The 21,873-nt window shown below is 50.9% G+C and overlaps 10 protein-coding genes across 10 annotated transcripts; 4 read left to right on the forward strand and 6 right to left on the reverse strand.

The window, feature by feature from the left end:
* Positions 1-1,356: 1,356 nt before the first annotated feature.
* On the reverse strand, positions 1,357-4,113 carry HET-E1-8 (Vegetative incompatibility protein HET-E-1; the record flags this gene model as incomplete). The annotated part of the gene is made up of 8 exons (XM_032031042.1): positions 1,357-1,459; positions 1,513-2,229; positions 2,292-2,864; positions 2,915-2,939; positions 2,991-3,164; positions 3,222-3,461; positions 3,512-3,704; positions 3,751-4,113. The coding sequence occupies 8 exons, from the start codon at positions 4,111-4,113 to the stop codon at positions 1,357-1,359; spliced, it is 2,388 nt and encodes a 795-aa protein (XP_031889594.1).
* A 752-nt stretch (positions 4,114-4,865) lies between these two features.
* CGGC5_v012203 (uncharacterized protein) lies at positions 4,866-5,435 on the forward strand (the record flags this gene model as incomplete). The annotated part of the gene is made up of 1 exon (XM_032031043.1): positions 4,866-5,435. The coding sequence occupies one exon, from the start codon at positions 4,866-4,868 to the stop codon at positions 5,433-5,435; it is 570 nt and encodes a 189-aa protein (XP_031889593.1).
* Positions 5,436-5,616: 181 nt separating this feature from the next.
* On the reverse strand, positions 5,617-6,687 carry CGGC5_v012204 (uncharacterized protein; the record flags this gene model as incomplete). Its single annotated transcript, XM_032031045.1, has 1 exon — positions 5,617-6,687. The coding sequence occupies one exon, from the start codon at positions 6,685-6,687 to the stop codon at positions 5,617-5,619; it is 1,071 nt and encodes a 356-aa protein (XP_031889840.1).
* Positions 6,688-8,000: 1,313 nt separating this feature from the next.
* CGGC5_v012205 (Uncharacterized protein) lies at positions 8,001-8,768 on the forward strand (the record flags this gene model as incomplete). Its single annotated transcript, XM_032031046.1, has 1 exon — positions 8,001-8,768. One exon carries the CDS (start codon positions 8,001-8,003, stop codon positions 8,766-8,768), a length of 768 nt encoding a protein of 255 aa, XP_031889841.1.
* Positions 8,769-8,975: 207 nt separating this feature from the next.
* On the reverse strand, positions 8,976-10,766 carry LIP1-1 (Lipase 1; the record flags this gene model as incomplete). Its single annotated transcript, XM_032031047.1, has 3 exons — positions 8,976-10,138; positions 10,208-10,439; positions 10,500-10,766. 3 exons carry the CDS (start codon positions 10,764-10,766, stop codon positions 8,976-8,978), a joined length of 1,662 nt encoding a protein of 553 aa, XP_031889842.1.
* A 1,041-nt stretch (positions 10,767-11,807) lies between these two features.
* CGGC5_v012207 (uncharacterized protein) lies at positions 11,808-12,136 on the reverse strand (the record flags this gene model as incomplete). The annotated part of the gene is made up of 2 exons (XM_032031048.1): positions 11,808-11,965; positions 12,052-12,136. The coding sequence occupies 2 exons, from the start codon at positions 12,134-12,136 to the stop codon at positions 11,808-11,810; spliced, it is 243 nt and encodes an 80-aa protein (XP_031889843.1).
* A 1,318-nt stretch (positions 12,137-13,454) lies between these two features.
* On the reverse strand, positions 13,455-15,196 carry CGGC5_v012208 (uncharacterized protein; the record flags this gene model as incomplete). The annotated part of the gene is made up of 3 exons (XM_032027588.2): positions 13,455-14,485; positions 14,585-14,777; positions 14,837-15,196. 3 exons carry the CDS (start codon positions 15,194-15,196, stop codon positions 13,455-13,457), a joined length of 1,584 nt encoding a protein of 527 aa, XP_031876038.2.
* A 2,219-nt stretch (positions 15,197-17,415) lies between these two features.
* Positions 17,416-17,932, forward strand: CGGC5_v012209 (uncharacterized protein; the record flags this gene model as incomplete). Its single annotated transcript, XM_032027591.1, has 2 exons — positions 17,416-17,847; positions 17,903-17,932. The coding sequence occupies 2 exons, from the start codon at positions 17,416-17,418 to the stop codon at positions 17,930-17,932; spliced, it is 462 nt and encodes a 153-aa protein (XP_031876037.1).
* Positions 17,933-18,847: 915 nt separating this feature from the next.
* Positions 18,848-20,267, forward strand: CGGC5_v012210 (uncharacterized protein; the record flags this gene model as incomplete). The annotated part of the gene is made up of 4 exons (XM_032027592.2): positions 18,848-19,119; positions 19,176-19,640; positions 19,696-19,837; positions 19,899-20,267. The coding sequence occupies 4 exons, from the start codon at positions 18,848-18,850 to the stop codon at positions 20,265-20,267; spliced, it is 1,248 nt and encodes a 415-aa protein (XP_031876034.2).
* A 57-nt stretch (positions 20,268-20,324) lies between these two features.
* CGGC5_v012211 (uncharacterized protein) lies at positions 20,325-20,828 on the reverse strand (the record flags this gene model as incomplete). Its single annotated transcript, XM_032027593.1, has 1 exon — positions 20,325-20,828. One exon carries the CDS (start codon positions 20,826-20,828, stop codon positions 20,325-20,327), a length of 504 nt encoding a protein of 167 aa, XP_031876035.1.
* Positions 20,829-21,873: the final 1,045 nt, after the last annotated feature.

Here is a 21,873-nt window from a genome sequence, read left to right on the forward strand (position 1 = left end):
TTAAAACTATTTATTAGGTATATATTCCTATGATCTAACTAGAAGCTCCAACCTCTTTTCGTCTGGACTTCTAGGTTGAGTATACAATCCCAATCTGAAAATAAGTACCCTCCACCACTATCATACTTAGCAATGATTGTCCGAACTTGTCTTGTGTGGTCTTCGCAACAGCGCAGCTTCGGTCCTCCCTCCGAAGGCGGTAACAACTGGCATCGGCCGTCCGCTATGATCTGTTGCCATTGAGTTGGACGAACTATACAGCTCAGAACACAGTCCATCAAGTCCATCATATCCATTTCATCTAAGTGTGCATCAAGTAGCCCGAAAGCCGAATTTGCTGTAGGCATACTTGCGAAGATACAGCTGCACAGCGCGACTGAAATGTCCCAGTTGCTTGTTTTGACAGCACGCAACAAAAGCTCCTGTAGCTGCCTGAACTGACTTTTGCAGCTTGAGGGAACACAATGCTTTATCAACCGTTGCCGGAGCCTGCCCGGGAGCCAAGGTGTTTCCCGTACAAGCACGGACTCCAATACTGCCACCTGAACAGCATTCAGCCCCCCAGAACTAGCCAAGCTCTTTGTGTCCAAGAGATGAACAAGACTGGTTACATCATGTGCTTTTGCTAGAACCTTGATGACATGTTCGTATCGCTGGTCTTGTGATTCCTCGTTCCGAACAAGCAAATCGATGGCTCTGGTACACCATGGATTTCCCCGCTCGATCGCAATTTGAAAGAGGGGAGGGATTTCATGCTTTGGAGATGCCTCAAGGATGTTTCCCATCAATTGAGTAAAGGCAGCTTCGGTGAAATCTGTGATCGCAGTCCGAGCTTGTGCTTGCATGCTCTCGCTGATCTGAGTTTCAAAGTAGTCAACTGATTCGTCATCCGAGTCGGCATCTGAGCCGTCATTAAGGTGCTGATGTCCTCTCAAAATCCAGGAACTTTGCCTATGAATGATTTTCCAGCACTCTCCTTCGGTTGGCTGGCTGCAAAAAACGGAGCCGGAAAAATTACGTGGCCACCGATGGCCTCCTCGTGCGGTATAGCGAGTAACGCAGCTGATGACAAGTTCATGGGCTTGAAGGAGCTCACTGTGCGTTGGAGCACTCTCAACAAACGTCGAATCCATATCAAATAGTGTATCAGCCGCTCTGGGCTGCATTAGTCGTTCTAGAAGCGGCGGGCTCGCCGGAAGCTGGCACTCGATCAATTTTGAGATAACCTTCATGAGCAGCGGCTGGTGGCCCAAAAGATCAGAAAAGGCGATTGCTTTATGCAGCGAAACACAAGTCTCAAAGTCGTAATCGCTTGTCAAATTCCGCCTCGATGCGGACCTTATGTCGTCATAACTTTCAGTCCAATCCGACGTCGCGATACCTGGCGTACGCCACTCCAAGTTTGTCCAGGGCGCGTATGAGGCACTGACGTCTGTCTTCTGCCACAAAGACCATGCCTCTGAAGAAGGAGAAATCCGCACGGTATGACGAGACCAATTGTCTTGGGCGTACCGAGCAAAAGGAAAGTGATCGGTAGCAGCAGAGTCTGCCGATACGTTCAACTCGTCCATTTGCAGTGATCTTGACAGCGGTATCGATTGCGGCTTTCCAGATGGCATCTTGGCAAACCTTGTGATAATGCTCCTGCCATACGAGTTTGCGCCAATATTCTCGAAGGTGTTTTCAATAACCCCAAGAGGGATGTGCTCGAGGGTTACTGGCTTCTCACAATGCCTGTCGCTTAAGGCTGTCTGGAAATCGCTGAAATGGAGATATGTCAAGCATATTTCGCCGATGAAGTCATCACAGGCTTCGAAGTCGAGATTGAAGGCCGGTATTGCCTTCTTCTTAGGCCCCAGTAAATATGCCCGTATGGAGTGGTGACTGAAGTGGACTGTTTGACTTCCCTCCTCCACTTGTATTAGGCTTTCACACCAGGCCGGAAGGTGCTGTATTCCATTCACGCGTCCACTCGCCTGGGATCTCAACTGGTTGACCTTTATATTGAGCACCTCAGAGAGCTGTTCCAGTGCCAGAGGATAGCAAGCAGCTGCAGTCCACATAAAGACGCTGCAGACAACTTCAGTGTTTCCCTTTGACTCTATTCGCTGTAAAACCCGATCAAAGGTATCTGGGAGGTTTCTGGGAATGTCTGATAAGGCTTGTCGAACATCTTCGTCGGTTCTTCGCGTAGTGATATCCTCAATTGTGAGGTAAACCCATAAAAACCTTCAATTAGCAGCATAAAGTCAGTTTTGGATATAAAATCATTCAAGTATGAGTGAACGTACATTCCTTCACCTCCGAGACCGATGGAATGTAAGATTGTATCGATCAGCTTTGGATCCCCAACGCTCCAGTCTCCTCTCTGCTTTTCCGCCAAGATTTCGTGAGCGAATAAGGTGAGATCGCGATTTGTCTCGTCAGAACCGACGATGACACGTGAAAAAGATGGAAAAAAGCTGTGAACCTGGTTTGTAACGCTGTCCCTAGCGGAAACAATGACTTTAACCCTTCCTTTTAGACATTTTTGTCTGAGCAATGTCAAAAACTTGAGGATCGAACGTCGGTTGCTCATGTTACACTCATCTAAGCCGTCTATAACCAAGAAGTAGTCGTCAAGCAGGGCGATTTGGTGTGATAAGACGTCCAAGAGGGACTCGGAATCAAACATCAGAGCGTCGGATTTCTCCATTAGCTCCAGCAAACTATCATCTACTGACGCCCGCGCTAAAGTTTGACAAGCAAGTGACCGAATGATAACTTCAGAACTCTGGCTGTAGATATCGTCAAAGCGAACGAAGAAGAATGAGACGATTTGTTGTTTTGTTTTATGCCTCATGAGATGATCAATAATGTTAGCACTTTTGTTTGTCAGCAATCAGCGAATGTATACGACCTCTACTAATCTTACGTGAGGACAGTCTTTCCGGAGCCGACTTGAGAAGTTTTAGCCGCGTGAAGATCTTGGAATTGGCAGAAAGACCTACTTTTACCCGCAATGTTGAGAATATTAGATGAATCGGTGTGATGCCAATCTTGGAATTGTTGTGTTTCAAAGACCCATTGAGCAGTTCCCTTGTGGCGCTTGGATCTGGCGTTTCTGTATGCTGATTCATGCTTGAACGACGAGAGTTTCTTGAGCAGTGACTGCCACTTGTGTACTACACGCAGGGATTTGGAATCAGCATGAGATCACGCGGCAATTGAAGTAGCCATACATTTCGCCTGGCCCTCGCCATTGTTCTTCATTCTCCGCATGAGCCTTTTCGATTCCAAAGTTCGTTGCAAAATACTTCTCTCGTTTTTTTGTTGCTCAGCATGATTCGTTTGATCTTGCTGAGCCTTAGCAAGGTCGACTTCGTCTTTTGCTTTGCTGGCTGCTGCACGTATGTTGTCAAGAAAAGGTCGTATCTTGGCCTCAAACGACATGGTCAACGCTGCTCTAAGCTTTTCATGCCCTAACTGCTATTTAGTGATCTCCACGACCTGCTTCGAACTCGTAACCTACAGGGAAGCCGAGTCAATAGTACAATCTCCTTGCAGCAGGTGATAATGGCAAGATGGAAATTGCATATAGACTTCTTCAGCTGTTCAGACTTTGGAAAGAGCTTCTCGTAGGCCGTAAAGTGAGGTATAAGGTGATCAAATCCAGATAAAAGGTCCGTAAAGCGTTGAAAATAAGAAGTGAAATTAATTAAGACCTTCAAAGTCAGGACAGCCTCCACGGTTGTGAGATAATGTACGAACCATGAATGTCAACTTCACGGTTCCCCATATCAAGGCCGCAATTTCAGGGTTGGACGATACATACGTCTCGACGACTTGCCCAAAACTTTGGACTGTCTGTAGAAGAGAGCAGAGCCTCGTAGCAGTGACTCTGCCTCTCTGCACTGGATCCAGCTCATCTAACTTCAGCGTAAACTTGAAAGCAGCGTCCGCGTCATTCAACCCAGTCTTTTGTGCTTGTAGCTTTTTGCGCTCGTCGTCGGTAAGAATTGCCCCAAAATTTGAAAGGGCGTATTTGAGATCCGGCACTGGATCGATCTGATTTGGCGACCGGCGACCGGACAGGGCCTGACCGTCTGGAGTCGATCGCAGAGAGAGACTCATTTTGGAGCTGTGCGTTGGAGTTGAAGAGATGAAGAGGATTTGGGCAGGCATTCAGCCGCAGCCTCGTTTGAAAATGCGCCTGCGGTGTCCTCTCCTCCCTTCTTAGGACTGGCACGTGATCTGTTGTGCGACCTGTGTTGTCTCACTCACTCGTAAAACTGATTCGGGAACAGCGCGAGGAGAATTGGCTCGGTTGGGCTTACGCTGCCCTGCCTGCTTGGCGAATCTGCTTTTTGATTGGCCAGGCAAGTTACACAATGATCACTGGCGAGCTCGTCTGTCCTTACCGTGGTCACTGGTTGCGAGATTGAAGTGACGTACCTTAGGTGATAGAGTTATCACCCGTGGAAGGACTATGACCATATTCTGCTATTTCACAGCGGATTCGTCCTCAGTATGCCTTTTCTTTGCTGAGCTTTGAGCGTCTCAAAAACGCCCTGCACATGTGACAGTCTGATTGGGCCACCCCTGAGCGAGGAAACCAACAGCCGCAACACCTGATATTACACGCAGCACGTTTGCCAAGACCCACCAACACAGTAATATGTATGTATTAATACCTAGGCAACCGCAAAATTCGAGCACACAGCATGTCAAACGGTAAATCCCGGAAAGTCTCACGCCAACCTTCATCCTCACGAATGCAAATGTCAGTCACACTTCTCAGTACGATTATCGCCGCCTCTCTAGGAGCGTGCTTCCTTTCCTCCAACTACTTTTTCCAAAAGACTCGTTCATTTGAAATTTGGGCCATGGGTGCCAAAAACAGTATTCCGGACCATATCCTTCGTCAGGAAGACTACACCTACAATATGGGCGGAGAAACTTACATTGAGCTGGACCCCGAGAGGACTAAGGTGCGGTCATCATTCGGCCTGGGCCCGGGCGTGAGGGTTCAAGGTTGGCCAAGCAAGGGCGGCACATACATTCTCAGGGACTGCGTCCGTCTTGAGCTCGATTTTCTCGAAGTGGATCGCTTCAAGCCCTCTCGACACTCGGATGATCAAGAGGAAGAGGACGCCCATTGTGAAAGAATGCGCAAGCTGGGCGCGACTTGGTGGAAAAGTGACCAGGCTCTTGCCGTTGCTGAGCTCTTTGGGGCGAGGGAAAAGAAGCATTTGCAAGACCCGGTCATCATCGCCGGATGGCCTGCGAGTGGCGGTGTCTGGGTGCTCACGAAACCACGAATAGAAGCGATCAAGATGGGGACGGGGATTATCAAGCTGGCGAAGGATATGGAAGAGCGCTGTCGTTTGATCAAAGAACTCAGTGGCGTTTTCTACGAAGACCCAAAGGAATGTCCTGATCTAGATCTTGCTTGAGATGCTGAAATCTTCGGTGCCGCTAAAGGAGGTTCTGCGCTGTATGTCGTGTCATCTGTCAACGAATGGTCTTCAGACCGTGGTTTTCGAGAGAGGCGGTGTGGATTTGGCTCCTACCGAGACAAACACAACCTCTGGAATGCCCGACTGAACAGTCTACGTATATCTATTCTTCCTACTTCTAAGCCTTTCGCACTTTAAAAGAGCAAGATACTTTCCCCGTTACAACGCCTGCAGTGTTTACTCGCTGAAGGTCTTGGAAACCCGCAAGTGCCTGTCTCTTCTCTTCTGAACCAATACCAAGCTGCTTCAGTATTTCCATCACAGCAACATAAAGAATCTCTTCGTTGCCATCCTCAACTTTCACAGCAATTCCGATGCCCGAGGTTGCTCCCAGCCGCCGAGTATCGTCCGATTCTCTTACGGAAACACCGTAACAGCCATCCGCCCCTAACTTGCCAACGACCGCGCCTTCGTACTTGAGCATCAGCTCTGTACAGAAGCGTCCCTTTCCTCCAACCATCTCTGGGAAGCGCCCCATAGCTTCATACATCTTTGCCAAGTGTCTAGTTCTCTGGCTGACCGAGGAGCTATCGCGAGCAACTAGGTCAGCCGCGTCCGCGAGGACCGCATAGAGATGACTGATATTGCTGAGAGGTAGAGCCGGTGCGGGAAGATTGCAACCGTCAGTTCCCCATTTGATCTCGCCCGAACTTAGACCACTCAGCTCATCGAAGGTGCGTCTGACACGTTTCTGGACTTCATGCTGGGGCAAGTGGTACTCTTCATCATTGCCAAGTGCTTTGGCGCCCGCAAGCATGGCAATATGTTTTGCAGAGCAATTGTTGCAAAGAGGGCCAGGAACAAAGTCTTGCCTAATCCATTCCTTGTTGACAACCTCGGACATAGCCGCGTGGCCACCGCAACGCATCTGTTGTTCTTCGGCCTGGATCTTGGCAAGCATCGAACGCCCTCGCTGAACATGGCGTTCCTCGCTGCTGTGTGACGAGCACATAAGCGCGAGATCCGCATCGTCGAATCCAAACTTATCGAAGCCTTCCACCTCGAGGAGAGCAAGTATTTGAACTGGCTTCGCGGCTGAGCGCGCGAGTGTCATGCGTGACGGGTTGCCCACGGCGTACAGGAGGTTGCCGCTGGCATCAGTGACTGCAGCATGGATGCGGTGGGTGTTTTCGATTATGCCGCCCCGGTCGGAGAAAATACAGTCGTCTTGCAACTCGGATCGCGTCATTATGTCTTCACACAGCTCAGAGCCAAGATGTGAGGATCAGAACGAGGTCGTTTTGGTGTGTGGGTAGGGCGAGAAACGAAGCCTAGAAATAACCGAGTGATGAATGGTGGATTTTGTGTATTCTGTACTCTCTGAGCCTTTTACAGCTTTATCTTAGTACCTCAAGGCTCGTAGTCAGTACGAGGTCTCATGGAGAGTTTGTTCGACAACTCATCTTTGCGGAGTAATGTCACAGTCGAGCCGTTTGGCCGCCGGCGAGCAAGGATCAGTTTGAAAGCCCGGCATCATTGGAAATTCTCGTTCAAATTCCATTGTCTCAGAGAGTCATTGGCTGAAGATGAGAAACCCTTGCGGAACGGTTGTCACCGCATGCAAGCAAAACCTCGGAGCTATGTGAGTCACTCTGCGTTTATGGCCGAGCTCTGACTCCACATTGAATACATTGGGTTTAGACGCCGTGGTTGATATTGCAACTTACGTTAACTGTTGCGTGTTGTACTTTGAAGAGCATCATGGGCGTATGCTTCTCGGCATTGATCGGAGAGCGAGAGTAGTCCGATGGATAGGAACGCTAGGAAAGCCCAACGTTTTGTTTGGTCACAGCACGTTCCACTATCATCCTAACAGACATAATCTTGTGTCATTAACGCCCCTATGACTTCACAGCCTCTGATAGGCGGTTACATCCATTACTGCTTTGAGGCCTCACGACTGATTGGTCTCTAATAATTAGACAAGAGTTATGGTCTGCGCTGTTGCTCGCATTTGCCCCACACATAGGGCGTACGCACTACATGAGTCTCCGGCGTTATACAAGCTGTAGGCCGGGCGGCAGCAGGCGGGACACGGCGGCTTTACCGCTATGGCTCCGCGGAGAAGCTAATTTCAAGTGTAATCCATGCCCGGGAACTAAAGTTAGTGACCGGTAAATCAAATCAGTAGAATGCGACGGCAGATTACGGAGTCGAATCATTCGGTTCTTCCGTAAAATTGAGCGGTTACCCCCGCCGCCGGCCGGCGGCGGCAGGTATGGGTCTTCATCGGCCTACACGCACTCCACGTCGGGCCGGGACTTCATGGATACATGTGCTGGGACCGCGGCAATTCTTCTTACATCATATCAATTCCTTCTGGGCAGCATTGGCAGATGAACTTGGGCCGTCGAGTCATAGGCTTCTAATTACGAATGATTCACAAAGCAGAATTGAGGCCTTCAACAACCTTGGCAAAGTTTAAAAGGCATGTAAGCCCCTGATTGTTGGCACATTTCTACACTCCAAATTATCCGGTAGTTCTTTCGCAAACTTATAATCATGTTCATTTCATCAGCTCACGCGGAAGCGCGCATTCCTGTCCTGCGACAACTGATCCGCGATTACCCTCTCAGCGTCCTCACAACCGCCATCCCTTCCGAAACCCACCCTCTAATCCTAGCTAGCCACGTTCCTTTCGTCCTGGACGTTGACGATGAGTCAGACGATGAAGAGCTGGGTCGGCTGAGGGGACACTTGGCTCGCCAAAACCCCCAAAGCAAGGCAATGATCGAAGCCGTCCAATCCTCGAACGATTCCTCAACCACGCTTGAACAAGAAGTCCTCGTCCTCTTCACCGCCGCGCCTCATCACTACGTCACGCCCAAGTTCTACACCGAGACCAAGCCCACGACCGCCAAGGTTGTTCCTACGTGGAACTACGCCGCTGTCCAAGCGTACGGTCGCGCTACCATCCACTTTGACTCCAAGTCAGACACAGCGTCAAGCTTTCTTTCGAAGCAGATCGACGATCTCTCGAGGCACACGGAGACTTCGGTCATGGATTATACGGGGAAGGGGGACAGACCCGGACCGTGGAAGGTGGCGGACGCCCCTGAGCGGTACATCGAGCTGATGAAGAAGAACATCATTGGCATTGAGATTGTGATTGAACGTTTAGAGGGGAAGTTCAAGATGAGCCAGGAGATGCGGAAAGGTGATAGGGAAGGAGTCATCCGTGGATTCCAGAGCCTAGACTCTGAGGGAGGCCAGGTCATGGCTAACTTGGTCAAGGAGCGTAGTGACTTGAAAGAGTCTGCGAAGCAGTAGAAACTCTAGCCTATCAACTGTCACTCCGCATTCGTTGTTCCTGTCAAGAATCGAAGTCAAGCAATCTCGATCCCAGCTTTTACGTTGAGCTTCAAGGAATGAATAGTCTATTGACGAAATAGGCTAGTATTCTCCACGGCACTTGAGTCAAATTTGGCCGAAAGCCTCAACAAGAAAGCTCTACTTGAAACTTCTAGTTTTCTCAAGCTACCGATGATATACCTCCAATGCATGCTGATTGATCAATTCAATGCCCTCCTTTCGAAAGCCATCTACCTCTGTATGGCTTGTGACATTGGCATCGAAAACGAGATTCGTCGGGCTCTCAACGGCGTATCTCGGCCAAGCATCCACATCCGCCGGCCTGCCTGACCAGGCATTTGGATCAAGGTCGCCAATGAAACTTGCCCAACTGCTCGACATAAATTCTGCCAGTTCAAAGTGACTCTCTGGCATCCCATCAAATGGCAATATGTCGGGCCTGTACCCAGCTCCTAGGTAGTTGCGAAACATATATCCGATCTCTTTGAAGTGACCTGCGCCAACTTCAGGCGGGACACCATGCGGAATAGTGTTGAAACGATATGAGTAGGCGGCTAGTCCGTTACTAGCCCATGTCGTGGCTGTCTGTCGACGTGCAGCGATGAAGTAGACATCGCCCCAGTATGAAGCGCTACGGCGGAATTGCGCTCCATACGGTGGTCCGGGACGCTGTTGCCCGAGACTTGCGACCACATTCACTGAGAGATCATCAGGATACGCCTGTAAGATCTCATCCTGAAAAGATGATGGAAGGCTCGCGAGCGTGGCCTTAAAGTCTTCAGTGGTGTTGATGCCTTGCGGGCCGAGAGAGGCCCCTTCATCACTGTTCGCTCCGGTGATAATTGGTACACGTACAAACTCACCGCGCTGTAGGTGTACGCTGCCGTAGTTTTGAACGATATCTCCGTCAATGATCGGGCCAAGGTTTCCGCGCGCCAAATACAAGGCACCCAAAGTGGCATTCAGCTGTTCGAAGGATACTTGCCGCAAGCATTGTACACTGTCTGACGTGCCGTTGCACCCTGTCTTCGCAACAACTTCGTCGAAGTGGGACTGATAGGCATTGTTTCCGTTCTGGGCTGCGTAGAAGATGGGATTCCCAGACTGCAGTATCGCCGCTCGAAAGAGGCTGTCGTTCCTCCCGGCGTACGCGGTCAAATGTAAGCCTACACTTGCACCACCAGCCGATTCTCCAAAGATGGTAACTTTGGTGTTGTCGCCTCCGAATGCCGCGATGTTTTCTTGCGCCCAATGCATTGCGAGGCGCTGATCCCTCAAGCCGATGTTCGTCAAACCCTCGCTAGCAAACTCATTGGAATTCAAGAAGCCTGCAAGCGGCCACGCATTAGCCAAGGTCTAGGACTAGGTTTTCAGTGGATATCTTGTGCAGGACATACCCCATGCGTGCAGGCGGTAGTTGATTGAGACGCCAATGAATGGCTTCCCGATCTTGACGGATTGGTCTACGAGAAACGAGAGGTTGTAGCGTTGGTCACCGCCACCGCCATTGGTGAAGCCACCTCCATGAATCCATAAACCGACTGGAAGAGTGCTTTCAGAGTAGCCTGAAGGGCGCACGACGTTGAGTGTAAGGCAATCTTCTGACTGACTGTAGAAGGTTTGGTCGAGCTAGATCCGCTCTTATCAGCCATCTTGATTTCCAACATGTAGTTAAGTGGGAAGAAATACACCGTATCCGACGCATAACGACGAGTAGTTGAAAGCTTCGCGTGTGCCCTCCCAAGTTTCGTTCAAAGATTGCGCTTGCCGAAACCGCAGGTCCCCAATTGGAGGCTGCGCGTAGGGTATGCCAAGGAAGAAGTCTTGATTGTATTCTGCAGAATACCGGCCCACATAGGTGCCATTCTTAAGCTGTGCTAACGGTTCCTGCGAAGCGCCACCTGCAACTATCGTGGAAAGCGAAAGCGTCTGTAGCAAACCAGCGGTGGACCACATCTCGTCAAACAGCCATCGGAATATTAGAATGAAGGTTTCGTAGGAAAACATTACTATTTATGAGCGAAATCTCACCGCTTAAATCAATGAAATTTTCTCTTTTGTCTCTCATTGCCATTATGGAAGACGTTTCCCGGCACAAATTCCCATCGGCAGTTGACTGAGGCAATTGACTGGGGTTGTGACTCGCCAATTCGGCTGCAGCTATCGCGGCTATGAGGGGAACCTCACTAAGTGTGGAGAATGGCCTACCAATGGTGTTTTTAACTCGCATTCGGTTTCCCACCGCTCGACGATGCTGGGTTTCTTCGGGTTATCTTATGACGGCTAAATACGACTGGATTGATTTGCGCGAGCCTGGTTCGCGATGCGCAATACATCCTTGGGTACGTTCCCTGGGAAAGCCTCGGCGAAGATCGCTCAAATAAAGCTAAGCGGGTTGGTTGCATTGCAGCACATGGGTACGGTTCTTCTCCCATGGTGCCTCTTAAGGCGATCCTCATTGCCTCACCTCAATTCAACTTCCCTACAGCATCGAGTCGTCCGCCGTGACGATTGTGTGACTGGTGATCCAACACTCAGTCTATCGACGGCCTGTAGGAATCCCGACAGATAATTAGGTGTTGGAACTTGTAGTCTTGCATTTGCCTCCTTTGGCAGCTTCAGCAACCTTTTCATTCCAGCCGAACTCGAGGCCACTTGAGTCGAAACCCCAGCCAGGCGAGGGCGACAAGCCAGCCCCGATTGCTCTCAACTTCTTGACCAGTCCTCTGGTTAATTCCGACATCGGCTTCTGCGATGAGGTTCTTACACTTGACACCTGTCCGTAACTATGAACTACTCCGAGGGGGGTAGAAAGTATGGCTTCGGAAAAAGGCTAGTAAGGGGGTTCAGGCGAGTGCGTTAAGTAATATGAGCGGTAAATTATGAAATTATAGGTCTGCAGGTGGAAAGGACATGGGAAGTTATATGCAAATCGAGTCGTTCAATTTGTCTTTCTTCTCCGAACCTTGACATTTACTTAATTACCAGGTTCGTGGGCTAAAAGAATGGCGGACGTGAAGAAGGAGGCTCGTAAGTTGAGTCGGCACGATTTCCACCCTGCGAGTCCGCACTTTGCACGTCTTCCTGGTTCCCCTCCTCGTCAGAAACGTGAGATTCGAAATTCTCAACCTCGATTTCACCGACATCCGAATCGTCTAAGTCTAATGTTAGGAAACATTCGTCAAATTATGCTTATTGATCACCAAGGGTTTCAAAGCAGGGTCAAATGCAATTCACTGACCATTTTTCTCTTCCTCACGTCGTTGCTTGTCTCTGTCGTCCACCAAGTCAATGATGTCCTCCATGTCTTTGGATCCTTCCGTCATCTTGCCGCTGTCAGACCCAAGAGTATGCTGTCCTCCATGCTCAATGTCCTCGCTTATCTCCGTAGAGTGCCGCCTTACGGGCAAGATATTTGTCGTGGGCTGGGGGGGCATCAACTCAACCTCGTCAGCCTCGTTGAAAGCACTTTCTGTAATCCGTTTTCTTGGAGGTTGTTCGTTTAACCATTTCCGTACATTCTTTGAAGCAGGTGCCTCTTTGTTCAGTGTTTGGCTTCCGACGTGATGTAATTCTGGCCTCTGGCTTCCGACAGACCACGGGGTATCGTCGGGGGCAATATCATCAAATAAAGAATCGCTGAATTGATTACTTGCTTGTCGGCCGCAATTCCTAGATGATCGTATTGTAACGTTGTTTCGATACTGCGGTGAAGTCGCTCTGTCGAGAACTTCACTATCTGAGTCACCATCTACCTCTTTTGCTCTTATGGCTCTAAAGCCCCTGATGGCGCTACAGGATTTGGCTTTGTCATCTACCGTAAGAATAAACGCATAGCCCAGGGCTGCGGACGCCTCGGCATAGCAGAAGTATTTGATGGCGAGGCCGAAGGGGCGAGGGCAGGGCTCCGACGGGCCCTCCTTACCTCCCAGGGCCAGCCTATACATATCTGTATCGACAATACCAGCGTTATCCAGGGGATCCGAGGCATGGCCCCAGACTCCTCACAAGCTGCCTTCCTTGAGATCCAAGAGGCAGTTAGGATATACAACATACAAACCCACTGGTCCCCAGGGCACCAGGGCATCAAAGGAAACGAGGAAGCAGACATCCTAGCCAAGGAGGGCACAACCCTGCCAGCCCCTAGGGGCCAACTAGCTACCCTATCAGGGATCAAACGGCTTGCTAGAGAGCGTATATACCGCCAGCATAGAAGATGGTGGAAGCAAGAGGCAACGTCCTGCCACACCCAACTAGGGCTAAAGGCTTCCCTCGCCTGCCCTCCTGAACTGACCCTGCCACGGGCGATCCTTCACCATCTCCTGGCAGCCCGTTCAGGGCATGGAGACTTCGAGCAATATCACCAACGCTTCAACCATACAGAAGCACTACTTACCTGCTCCTGCGGGGAGGCAAAGGCAGTAGACCACCTAGTCTACTGCCGAAAGACCTTAGTGAGGCGGCTTCAGTGGCCCACCCTCCACCCTTCTAGTTCACAGGAGCCTATAGGGCCTATAGGATCTCTTGAGCAGTACTATAAGGGGCTAATTACTGATCATGAAGGCTTCCAGGCCTTTCTCTCCGTGACAGACTTCTTCCAGAAGATCTGCCCGCGGTACTAGGGACTAGGTCTTGACCTAGACCTTAGTAACAACCCCCTCCTCGTAGAGGATCGGAAGACCACAACGGAACTAGGGAACTAGCGGGAACTAGGGACGAATAGAACACATAGTAGCCCACGGGCAAGATTTGGAGGACGTTAGGAAGAGGCGTGTACTGTAGAGTATATAGCTTGAGCCGGCGACCCTCCACGCCGTATACCCCTCGGGAGGTCGGCCGCAAGGGCGGCTGCGCCCTTGCCGCCACGGCGTTAAATATAACAACAACAACAACAACAACAACAACTACCTCTTTTGCTCTTTCAAGATACACCTCCTTTTCGTATGACCTCGTCGACAGTGCCCGTAGAACCATGAATCGGGTTTTTGTCAAGTCGATATTACACTTAGCATCTCCGAACTCTAGAAGGTCGCTTCGTAGATCATTGCTGGCGTCTGGCGATCGCTTCAGAATGTAACGATAAAGATAGGATCTCAACAGACCCGACCGATTCCCCACGGAACGCCATAAGTTGCACAAGTCGAGTATGTACCCCTCAGGACTCGGGGATGAATACCCGAGCTGCTGTAAGCAAGCTGCTTCCAAGAGAACATCACCAAGCTCTCTCGCATTTCTTGCAACCATGTGGATCGCCTTCTCCTGCTCGGGGGTAAAGGAGATGGAAGAGCCCGGCTTCCAATTGGGAGCCTCGTCTTGATTTGGCGTGTAATAAATAAGGTCTTGAAAAGAAAGCATTTCACGAAATGCCCCTGTGCTGACCTTGGCTTCCCCTCGTAGATTGGACAGATACCGCGTAAGAGCGTCCTGTCCCCAGCTGGCCGCCGCATCGGTGTTCCTCTCCACAAGGACTTTGACGATAACCCACTGGAGGTAGGGCCGAGACTTCAGACTGAGAGGGTTCTGGCGCAGGACTTCAGTGGCGTAGTGATGGGCGATTTTTAAGTACATTTTGGCGGTCTGAAGCTCCTCAGAGTTGTCCGCAGAATCGTCGTCATAATGAGTGCTGGCAGCGTCCAGGGCCCACATGGTGAACAATGTGAAGATATCCAGCAAAGCTAGAGATGTTACTTCATCTCCAGCAGCAGTTTCCCAGTGTAGTTGAACAACCTGGATAACATCTTCTGCGTTCTCGTTATCGGTGGACAAATACTTACTGAAAAGGCAATGAATAGTTCCCTCTAGCGACTTGACGGCCAGAAGCCCGTAGCACAGGTCTCTAAAGTCCCAAATTCGGTCTTCATGCTGGAGATGTGCATAAAGCTGGCCATATTCTTCTGCAGTATATTCCTCTGTGCTGGCTTCGAGACTGCTTTTGACAACACGCAGATTGTTGGTGAGACATTGCAGCTGAAAATGATCAGATTACCTTGATTTAAGCATGACATGGGAAACTTAGTTTAACTTACTTCAGTAGAGTTCAGTTTTGGCCAGTTTCTAAGCAATTTCCGAAGGTCTGGCGTCTTTCGCCATACATTTTGCGCGCACGCGTCATCGTCAAATTGAAGGGCTCGCTTGCAGCTAAAAACCCAGTTGGCGGATACGGCTTTCTGTCCATCTCCTGCAGGATACTCCCTCGCCAACTTGGTGAGCGTATGGACGTCTGAAATCTCCAACAAGAATTGACTATACTGGTCCAAGACGTACGCGTTCTCGATGCAGCTTTCGAGATGCTCCTCGAAATATCGCCTTGCCGCTTTGAAGTGCCCAATTCGTCTGAGCCTTGAGAACTCTTCGAGTTCTTCTTCCACATCTTCAGTCATATCCATGTCTAAGTGTAGCGTGATATCCCGACGAGCTTTCGGATTGACATCCACATCCACGGGATGGGATGGTTTGCTGGGCTGGAATTCTTTCTCAGAATCGATGTCTCTTCCCCGTGCCACTTCTCGTTTTTGAACTGACACGGGATCTTGTTCGAGTGGTGGGACTTGTGGCGGGCTTTGTGCCTTGGGTTCTGGCTGTGGAGGCGCCTGATTGAAGGTTCTTGGGGGCATCCAGCTGTAGGGGTTCGATGTGCGGTTTGCCCCCGATATGTATGGTTCAGAGAATCCTTTCCGACCTCTTGCAAGAGAGATCTGCCTCATCCGGTCATCCCAATAGTCGAATTCCTTCTGCGCCTCTCCTAGATCTAGTAAGAACTGGGTGCGTGTCGTCTCCGCAGCCGGCTTCTCCTTCGTTTAAGTCGGATCCTTGAGTCTTCCAAAGCTCTCGAATCTTTCGTTGGCTTTGCTCTCTTGCAGAATATGCCTCACCGAGTCCCCGTGATACATCTTCTTCTGTTCGGTAGTCTTGTAGATTGTTATGACGAGAGCTGGGCTGCTCTCCCAAGACCGCAACAGACAGACCTTGTCGATCATGTTGGTCGTTGTTTAGAAAGGACAAGTCTGGTCGCGCTAGCTTTGTCGGTGGTTCTGGTGGGATTTGAACTCGTGTTACTTGTGGTCTCACAGGAAGTGAATTCAATAGCTCGTTTTCATTGCTTGTTGCTTCTGGGTTCTTTTCCGGCTGCAGGCCTGGCGAGTTTGGTTGCATTTTGGCTTCGAAGGCGAATATATCCCGTGCAACACGAAGATTGATGTATGCGAAGCGAACCAGGACAATGGCAGCAGCTTCAAATGCGGTATGTCTCGAGTAGCGGGATGCTCAGGCGGGCAGACCTTTGGTAAGAAAGCAATGGCTTGCGTGGGCATAATCAGGCTGCAGATACTCGAGCTGCGAGAGGCCCCTGTTCCACCTGACTGAGGGCATAGGCGCCTGACTTTGCATGCAGCTTACCACACAGTCGTGCAGCAGGCTGTACTGCACCCAGCCACTTTAGTGGGCCACGCAGGCTTCGGAAACCAGTGGATGTGAGGGTCTCGCCGACGGTTGGAGTGGTTTGCAAGATAGCGGGGAGTTGGTTCCTAATTGAGCGAAGAGCGTCTCGCATGCAGGCCTGCGCCACTCCTGCGCATACATGCCTAATAATAATTGAGGGCTCCTAAGATCAATGGTTGAGAAACCTCGTAGCCTGCTTGAAATTACCTCAAACATTCCCGGACTCAACTCCCTTCATCAATCAGACCATTGACAACCCGGCAGCTACTTCGAAGCACAAATGGCCAAAGCTGAACTCGCCGGTACGGCGCATCAACACGGCATCATGGGCGGCCATCCGATGCCCCTTACCGCTGCTGCTCTCAATGCGGCTAACAAGAGCAATAGGGGCAACTCGAGAAGAAGCAGTGAGATTCATGAGAACGATAACGAGTATCGACAGCCCGCCCATACATCAAGAACGGCAGATGTTGCCATTGGACCAAGATCGAACGTCAGACGCAATCTGCATCGGCCTGGGCTGAAGATTCGACGTTTTGGCCGGTCCGATTTCGAACGGTTCAATGAAGAGAAAGCTGTTGGCGATCATACATTGCTACGTCGGAGCAGCATTGGCAAAGTCGAGATCGAGTGCAATTATCGTTGGAAACAGGCACGATGGGGAGTGCTGTGACCGGACAAGAACCCAGCGGGCATTGTGTTCATCGACGTCTCTTTTGGGCAGCCACCAGAACACAACCTCAGCAACGCCACCATTCTGATCACACTAAGCGAAGACGAGCCTGCCCCCCATAGCAGGTTCGGTCGAAGAAAGCCTGTCCGGACATCATTGGATTCGGAAAACGCCGTGCAAGTTACGGAGTACTTTGGGCCTCACGCCATTTACGGCCCTCAGGGCATAAGCCTCGAAACCAACGAGAGATCATTTCAACCCAACATAGGAGCTGGAGGTATTGTGGAAATAGGTGGGGTGGGAACTCGCCGAAACATTACTCGTCAATACGTGGATAGCTGGACTTTCAAAGGAACACAAAAGAGAGCCAAGGACGGCATAGGTTTACGGTGTCTCGAATGGGAGCTTACAGAGAACGACACCGAGAGGAAGCCACTACACAATCACGTATTTTATACAGCTTTCGCATTCGAACACAGCGGGAGGCCAGTCAACATGCGCGTCGAGATCGGGGGACGCCTTAAGAGCAAGACCGAGCGGGGGAAAGAACGATTCTTCAGATTTTGCTCGAGATCCGGCGACAAAGAAAACGTTATAGTCACGCAGATCGACCTCTCCACAGCGCGAAACGATTTCAGGGAGAAGCTTGATCAACTGGCATTTGGTCTCAACATGGATATGCAGAGAATAAATCTTGAGGCGATCCCCGTAGAGATGCCTGGACCTACTCAGGCAACGTTTGAGCAAGTAGCTTCGGACGCAATACCCGACGCAGACGAGACCATCTTGAACGGCTTGGAGGAAGCCTCGGATGAAGGCATCAACGAGCTGAAGGAGTTTCTATTGCAGGAAGCTAAACGGCCGCCGGCTTTCAAGATTTCTCAGCCGGAATGTAGCGGCAACTCGTCCAGCGGCGATGAGACTCTGGTCAACGATAGTAATGATACTATCTCGACCAAATCAGCTGACTCTAAGCAAATAGCTCGGCGAATTCCCGAGGTTATGGTTCTAGCTCTGATCAGATGGTTGATACTGATGTTGAAAGCAATTGGGACAACTGACCCCGACCTTACTGGCATACCCATCTCCACACCTACGGGTGACAAGGCAGTTGCGGTTCGGGATATCGCGATCGACCGTGTGAAACCAGGGATAATTAGCAGAAGCGGCCAGCATGTAGAATCAGTCCCAAACGGGAAATTACTGGACACCGCAGCGACTCGAGACGTTTCTGCGGAACTTCTAGTTCCTGAACCGTATGACGATCGCTTCGAGAGCCATCGAAGGCGACTAAGTCATGTTCGGGTTTCGGGTCAGAATGCCGCCGGTATGGACCTTCGAAGGCATGACAGTAGAAGGTGGCCATAAAAACTAACAGGGTCTTTCTTGCATCGGATATCTTATGTTTGGTAGACATATCTATCGAATTCTTCAACTCTGTAGAAACCATCCAATGTTTTACTGCTAGAGATACGTATGATCAGAGTTTGGTGGCCGTCCTGTGTGGGGAGTGGACTGTGAAGTCATGATTCACCCACGTCTCCTTCACGTGCGATATGGAATTTTGAACATGTTGTGCTGAGTGCACCTTCGATGGCAGTATGATTCAGATTTGCCACATTCATAAATCGGGACTCATGAGAATCATCTTCAGGTGAAATCGGTCGGTTTGAAAGAAGCATGTCATATGCGCCCTATCTCTCGACAATGCGGAAATATCAAATCCGCGACCCACTTCATCGCGCGTCCTTCAAAGTTCGCTCTGCCGACCCGACAGGCGCGTCTCCTCCCCAAGTCACACTCTCTGTCTATCATCCAAAAGATGTTCCGCCAACTCCTTGCCCGCGGCTTTGCCGAGAGTGGACTGCAAAGTCTTTGTAGGTGTCACACAGACGTCAAGTTGATATGCCTCCAGCGCTTTATCCGCATGTTCGCGTACGGCGCGACCACCCTGCATCTGGTCGCATACCTCGAACTCCTGGGCTTCTCGGCCACGCGAATTGGGCTGTTTATGGCTTTGACGCTTGTTGGCGATACTTGCATCAGCCTGGTTCTCACTTCTTGCGCCGATGGAGTTGGTCGGAGACTCGTCTTGGCGTTGGGGGCAGCGCTCATGGTCGCCAGCGGTGTCGCGTTTGGGCTGTGTGACGGCTTTTGGATCTTGTTGGCTGCAGCGGTTTTTGGAGTCATAAGTCCCGGGTATAATATTTTTCCTCTTCAGATGCTTTGAATAAAAGGCTAATCTTTCGGCACAGAGGCAATGAGATTGGTCCATTCCGTGCTGTCGAGGAGAGCATCGTAGCCCATCTGACCACTGCCGAGGACAGGAGCGATGTGTATGCATGGTACAGCCTCGTGGGAGCAGCCGGAACGGCAGTCGGAGCAATGACGAGTGGCTGGACAGCTCAGTCGCTAACTAGCAATTCCGGCTGGAGCGATGAAGCCGCATATCGAGCAGTCTTCTACGGGTATTCGACGTTGGGTGTATTCAAGCTCGCGCTAGTCCTGCTGCTCAGCCGCGACTCCGAGGCGGAACCCGAAGCTCATGACGAAGACGAGACAAGGCCCATCCTCGGCGCAGAGAGAGCTGAGTCACAGGTTGAGACCGCGGGCTGGAGGCGAAAGCTACTGCCCGGCATTCAGAAGAGCAGCTTTCCGGTCGTCATACCGCTGTGTCTCCTCTTCGCACTCGACTCCTTTGCTTCGAGTCTTACACCACAGTATGTGAACTTTGTCTATTCGGCTGTCAATAAGAAGCTAACTGAGTGTTCCTAGATCCTGGATTGCTTTCTTCTTCCGGTGGAAGTTTGACATGGACAACGGCCTTCTCGGATCCATGTTCTTCGTATGCAGCTTTCTAGCTGTGGTAACCACCTTGGTTGCATCCTCTCTGGCGAAGCGTATCGGTAACCTCAACGTAAGTATCAAGCTCCCAGGAAGACTCCTCCCAGAAACTCCAAGCTTACAAGCCAAACCAGACGATGGTGTTCACCCACCTCCCCTCCGCAGTATTCACTGCCCTCCTACCTTTGCCGCAATCCGTCAACGCTGCGATAGTTCTCTTGATTCTGCGGGCTTTAACCCAGTCCATGGATGTGGCACCCAGGGCCGCCTTCGTAGCAGGAATTCTGAAACCCAAGGAACGAACTACAGTGATGGGACTTGTCAATGTCCTCAAGACGGCTGCGCAGAGTGTAGGCCCCCTCGGCGTCGGAGTGTTGGTGGACCGTAACCTCTTCTGGGTGGCCTTCGTGAGTGCCGGATGCCTTAAGGTGGTGTACGACCTGGGCCTGATGGTTTGCTTCCGGAAGAGCGAGAGACGGGAGGAGGACGGCCCGATTGCTTAGAACGTGTTCCGGTAAGCATGGTGGACGGAGCGAACTTGCTACCGTTCTTGGTCAATATTACAATCTTTGCCAGCGTAGCCGAAAGTCGGCATCTGCATTCTTCGCGCGTCCGACGTAGTCCACGACTCGATCAATCATGGCCAGAGTTGGTTTGAACGGCAGGTCCGCTTGCATAACAGACGCAGCCAGGTACCGGCGGAAGCGCGAAAAGTCAGGCCCCTGCTCGGGGGAAGCTTCAGGCATGCGATGGTCGTGGGCGAAGATGCCCCACACCCAATGATACTTCTCCCAAAAGCCCTCCAAGTTGTAGAGAACCTCCCCTCGCCATACGTATTCGTTCCACATCGCGCACGTCTGGTTGCCGGGGACGGGCAGACCGAGGTCCTCAATCAGTTGGTCGGCAAGGAGTATCAGCTTCCAACGGTACGAAACGAAAGCGCCAATATCAACGGTGACGTCTGGATTTGTATTTCCCCATGCGGCGGCCTTGAGGCATTCTTTGAGGAAGGCGCCGTCGCCTTGCCAATCGCCAGGACACGTCTGGTAGAATAACTCCGCCATGTCTTGGACACGGTAGTAGCACCTTGGGCAGGAGGCAGGACGAGGGTAGCCTCTGGATATGGGGGTAAGGTGTCCGTGAAAACACTTGAGCCTGGTCAGTTTCGGTCAATCTCTCTGCGTAAAAGAAGACTTCCGGTTTTGTCATTGTCTGGGAGTGCCGAGATTGATCTCTGGCCTTGTCATGTGTTGGCGGCGTCGACGGATTTGGTGAATTTGTTGGGCTACTCATGTTGTCAGGCGATAGAGGAGTCGAAATCTGGCCGACTTTGGTGACGAAACGAAGAAGAACGTGTTTGCGATGTCGCAGAGAAGGAAGGTTCGCCGTTTCGCCACGTTGAATCGCCTTAATATAAATAACGTGGGGACATGGATAAACACATGGGCTCTGAACCACTCGGTTCAGTTCGTCTTCCAGAGACTGGATCGCGTGGCCATAACGGGACCACGCGGGTGGCTCAAACTTTCTAGGACTCATGTTCGCGCGGTCATGATTATCATCAAGGTTGCTGCAGACCGACCCAGCAATGATCTTCTCGAGATATATGATTGGAGTCCATAGAGGTCCATCGGTGATCGTGAGACACTTCAGCAAGGTGAATGGAGAGAACGTAAATATCGAGATGAAGATATTTGCGGGAGGCACGACGAGAAGCAGGGCGACGAAGGCAACGAGAGAGAAGATAGAAAAGAAATCGAAATGTGACTGCCCGACTTGCAACCATCCCTCTTCTCTGCCGGAAGCTGCTCTGGCTAGACGTCAGTCTATCTGGATCTCGGAGTAAGCTCAGAGGCTTCTCTTCTTGTGACTGGAGCTTCGTACGGCAACAGCCGCAGGAGACATGTTGCCCTCACAACATTTGGCCCGTCAATATTGCCGATGCTCGTTGCCTTGCAGGCGCAGTCTGAACCAACGACTTCAACAATGGAATACTTATCCAGTCAATGGAAGGGATCGCAAGCATGGCATTACCGCGCAAGCATCGTTCACGTTCAACAAACACTCTCTTGCAGGCTGGGTAACACGAAGACCCTGGTATCAACGAAT

This window comes from Colletotrichum fructicola, assembly GCF_000319635.2.
Source record: "Colletotrichum fructicola Nara gc5 chromosome Unknown KSG_Nara_v1_contig07, whole genome shotgun sequence".
NCBI classification, from domain to species: domain Eukaryota; kingdom Fungi; phylum Ascomycota; class Sordariomycetes; order Glomerellales; family Glomerellaceae; genus Colletotrichum; species Colletotrichum fructicola.